The 4878-nt window shown below is 47.4% G+C and overlaps 1 protein-coding gene across 1 annotated transcript; it reads right to left on the reverse strand.

The window, feature by feature from the left end:
* Nucleotides 1–207: 207 nt before the first annotated feature.
* Nucleotides 208–930, reverse strand: LOC147987479 (uncharacterized). The gene has a single exon (XM_087542393.1). The coding sequence runs from the start codon at nt 928–930 to the stop codon at nt 208–210; it is 723 nt and encodes a 240-aa protein (XP_087398519.1).
* Between the last annotated feature and the right edge of the window lie 3948 nt (nt 931–4878).

Consider the following 4878-nt stretch of genomic DNA (forward strand, 5'->3'; position numbering starts at 1 on the left):
ATGTGCAACACCAGATCATCGGCCCATCATTCTGGACCTCCCAAGAAAAAATTATGCGTCTTATTCGCACTTCTCAGGACTCGATCTAGCGACCTCTCGAATAATAAAGCTTGTCAAAATAATAGGGGCGACCAGCTAGATGGTAGTTTATGGTTAGAGGAAGGGACATAACCTTTTTTTTTGCGGGGTTAAAGGGGCTTTCATTGCTCAGCTTGGAGGAAGATCCTCCATACATAGTTCCGGTACATTAGCAGGTCCAGATTTTAACCATATAGCAGTCCTAGCTTCTACTCGGCCAAACTCAGCTAGTCTATGCCCAACACAGTTTTGTGTCCTACTAATATGAGCAATTGAACTTTCTCTTTCACCAAGAAGTCTCTTAGCTTCAGAAATCATCATCGCATGTTGCGATTTATCTTCCTTCATTGACCGGATAGCCTGCACAGCAATCAGGCTGTCCATCTCCACGTCCACAGGTAAAGGAGACCATTGCATGGCAAAATTTAGGCCTTCGAGACAGGCCGCCAGCTCCGCTTGCAAAGGATCTGCACACAAGAGAAGGTTTCTGCACGCCGAAAAAATAATCGCCCCACTACTGTCCCTCAAGATCATGCCTGCACCCGCAGCACCAGAGGCGGGGCAGTACGAACCGTCGACGTTCAGTTTAACACGCCCAGGGGCTGGGGCCTGCCACATATTATCCGGCGTTGGCGCGTTCTCCTGGTGCCTTGCCGGCGCCCTCCTCGCCGCAGGCGCAAGCACCATCTTGCCCTTCATGTGATCACCGTCCGGGTCTCTCTGGATAGCAGCCAAAGATGCTTCATAGCTGAGCAGGAACCGGCATGAAGCCTCCACTGGGGGTGGCCTCTTCTCATGGACGATTTCATTCCGAACATGCCATGCACGCCACAGCACCATAAGGACCCTCATGCGGTCATCAACCTGCAGGGGCTACATCACGTCGAGCAGCCACTTGATGCCCGTCGGCCTAACAGAATTGATGTCCGATAAGCTCCAATGTTTCGCCATGGCTCGCCACAGTTCCACGGCCCTGGGGCACCTGCAGAAAACATGGAACGTATCCTCTCGTTCCATAGCACATAGCGGACATCAACTTTATGACTTCAACTTTTCATAAGTATATAAAATTATCAGTTGAAGGATTCCTGCCATTTGTGGAGATATTTTCTAAAATTCCAAAACGCCTCCATTCACTTGAGGCATGTGAGGAAACACCTTTGCTTTTTCGAGGTGTTTCATCAAAATGCCTACAAAAATATATATTAAGGCAACTAAAAAGACATCTCAAAATACTTTTTATGCAAGCAGCCTGCTATAGACGACAGCTGGATCCAGTCGGACGTTTTTCTCTAACAAGATAGGGCCAACTTAGATTTTGACACATGGACCTCAGTTTTGATGGACCGGCTCTGGAACACACGAATACCCCTAGCTCCAAGTCGGAACAACGTTCGTGAGAATGAAAAACGCTCATCGATTAGAATAAAAGTTTACGAATTTGACAAAATTTAAAAAAGTGTTGGAAATATGCCCTAGAGGCAATAATAAAGTGGTTATTATTATATTTCCGTGTTCATGATAATTGTCTATTGTTCATGCTATAATTGTATTAACCAGAAACCGTAATACATGTGTGAATACATAGATCGTAATATGTCCCTAGTAAGCCTCTAGTTGACTAGCTCGTTGATCAATAGATGGTCATGGTTTCCTGACCATGTGAAAGAACATGCGGTGCCCCCATGTTTGGTTTTGGTAATTGATGACAATCTCTATGGACTAATGGTTGCCTTGAGTTATATTTGAAGGTGTTGTCCATAGGCTTTTCTTGGAGTACATGTGTTGGTTTCAAGGAGAGTTTGTGTCGACCAAGGTGCTATTCAAGGAATTACCTAAAGATTGGTCTTAGAGGTTGATCAAGACTAAGTTAAAGAGTGAATCAAGTTGATCAACCCACAAAGCGTAGAAGATGTACCGAGAGGGATCAAGTGATCCCATGGTATGGTAAGCATTGTCAATTACGCTTTGTGTACTAACCCATGGTCTTCGTGAGAGTTCTTTGTGGGGTTAGGTTGCGGTGTGCAAGTTCAAGTGGAGCATCACGAAGAGATCAAATGCTTGAAGCTTGCCGTCCTTTGTGGTGACAATGGACTTGTGAAGATGTGCGGAAGAGTGGCTCACCCATAGTGGAGTATGGGGGAGCAATCAACTAGTCTTCATCAAGTCAACACAATCAAGAAAGGTTGCGGTGTGCAAGTTCAAGTGGAGCATCACGAAGAGATCAAATGCTTGAAGCTTGCCGTTCTTTGTGGTGACAATGGACTTGTGAAGATGTGCGGAAGAGTGGCTCACCCATAGTGGAGTATGGGGGAGCAATCAACTGGTCTTCATCGAGTCAACCCAATCAAGAAAGGTGGTCCAACTTGAGGGAGTCAAGATCGTCATCATCTAGCTCAAGTGGACCATGTGCAAGGCAAAGGTTTGCCCTTGATAGGTTTTCTATTTTACCGGTCTCATGATGGTAGTTGGGAGACCGGGTTATAGGATCGATTGCCGTACTATCAAGGGGGGCCCTCGATGAGTAGCTTGATCGTATTGTTCGCTAAGAGCTCAAACCATTGCATCCTTGCATCATATTTCTTGGTTCTTGTTTGGTTCTCTTTGAGAGTCTTAGAGCTTATGGTCATCTTGATGACAAGCTCGAGTTCATCGAAAACGGAGTTCACATGCTTCTTCTATGATGTTTTCAATGTTGGAGGTTTTGCCGGTTCTTCTCGGTTGGAGGTTTCACTCCTCTATTTCGCTGTTTTGATGCTACTCGTCGTCTTGTTTCCAACAAGCTTGAGTTTGCTCAATTCGGAGCTCATATGCAGAAGTTATGGCAGTTCTGGTTTTCTTGAGTGTGGTTTTTATCCTGGACCCAGCGGTAGTACCGCGGGCCACAGCGGTAGTACCGCTTAAGCTCACTAAGCGGTAATACCGCTCCTTGGAGCGGTAGTACCGCTTGATGGTCTCAGCAGTAGTACCGCTGCGGCTCCGTGCTCCTACCGCCTCGACTCGAGTGCGCTTTTTCTCGTGTCGGGTTTTGCGGCACTAGCTGCGGTAGTAGTGGCGGTAGTACCGCTTATTAGCAGTAGTACTGCCCTGCCTCCACGGTAGTACCGCTCTGGGTCCCAGCCCCAGCCCCTTTTTCTTCTGGCGTGGCAGTACCGCTGAGGGGGAGTGGTAGTACCGCTTATGAGCGGTAGTACCGCCCTGCCTCCGCGGTAGTACCACTCTCTGCGGGGCTGAGTGGGGGATAACGGTTGGATTTTCCCCCTCCTATAAAAGGGGGTCTTCTTCCCCAATGAACCTAATCCTTTGAGCTCGTGTTCTTCCCCCATTGTTGACCTTCTTCGAGCTTGCTAACTCTCAATCCCTCCATGGATTCTTGCTAGTTTTTGAGGGAAAAGAGAGAGGAGATCTAGATCCACATTTCCATCAATCACTTTCTCCTCTATGTGAGGGGAACCCCTTGGATCTAGATCTTGGAGTTCTTGGTGTTCTCTTTCTTGTTCTTCCTCTCATTTTCCTCCCTAGCATTAGTTGCTTCGGTGGGATTTGAGAGAGAAGGACTTGGGCACTCCGTGTGCCCTTGCCATTGCATTTGGTGCATCGGTTTGAGTTCTCCATGTGATACGTGGAAGTTACAAGTTGAGAAGCTTATTAGTCTTGGGTGCTTGGTACCCTTAAGCTTGTTCCTCTTGGGTGCTTGGGCGCCCTAGACGGTGGTTGGTGTTCGGAGCTCAATCATTGTGGTGCAAAGCTCCGGGCAAGCGTCGGGGTCTCCAATTAGGTTGTGGAGATCGCCCCGAGCAATTTGATGGGTACCGGTGACCGCCCCCAAGGGTTGCCAAAGTGTACGGGTTCGGTGACCGCCCCCAAGGGTTGCCATTTGTACGGGTTCGGTGACCGCCCTCAAGGATCCCTTAGTGGAATCACGGCATCTTGCATTGTGCGAGAGCGTGAGGAGATTACAGTGGCCCTAGTGGCTTCTTGGGGAGCATTGTGCCTCCACACCGCTCCAAACGGAGATTAGCATCCGCAAGGGTGTGAACTTCGGGATACATCGTCGTCTCCTCGTGCCTCGGTTATCTCTTACCCGAGCCCTTTACTTATGCACTTTACTTTGTGATAGCCATATTGTTTCTTGTCATATATCTTGCTATCACATAGTTGCTTATCTTTCTTAGCATAAGTTGTTGGTGCACATAGGTGAGCCTAGTTGTTTTAGGTTTTGTGCTTGGCAAATTATCTGCTAGGTTTATTCCGCATTTGTTCAAGCCTAAACCGTAATTATTTTAAAACGCCTATTCACCCCCCCCTCTAGGCGACATCCACGATCTTTCACCATGGACATTGAATGCCATTGATAACAGGATCACATCATTAGGAGAATGATGTGATGGACAAGACCCAATCCTAAGCGTAGCACAAGATCGCGTAGTTCGTTTGCTAAAGCTTTATAATGTCAAGTATCATTTCCTTACACCATGAGATTGTGCAACTCCCGGATACCGTAGGAATGCTTTGGGTGTACCAAACGTCACAACGTAACTGGGTGGCTATAAAGGTGCACTACAGGTATCTCCGAAAGTAACTGTTGGATTGGCACGAATCAAGACTGAGATTTGTCACTCCGTATGACGGAGAGGTATCTCTTGAGTCCACTCGGTAATGCATCATCATAACGAGCTCAATGTGACTAAGGAGTTAGCCACGGGATCATGCGTTACGGAACGAGTAAAGAGACTTGCCGGTAACGAGATTGAACGAGGTATAGAGATACCGACGATCGAATCTCGGGCAAGCTAGTAA

This window comes from Triticum urartu, chromosome 2A (assembly GCF_056163025.1).
Source record: "Triticum urartu cultivar PI428250 chromosome 2A, HENAU_Tu73, whole genome shotgun sequence".
Taxonomy (NCBI): Eukaryota; Viridiplantae; Streptophyta; class Magnoliopsida; order Poales; family Poaceae; genus Triticum; species Triticum urartu.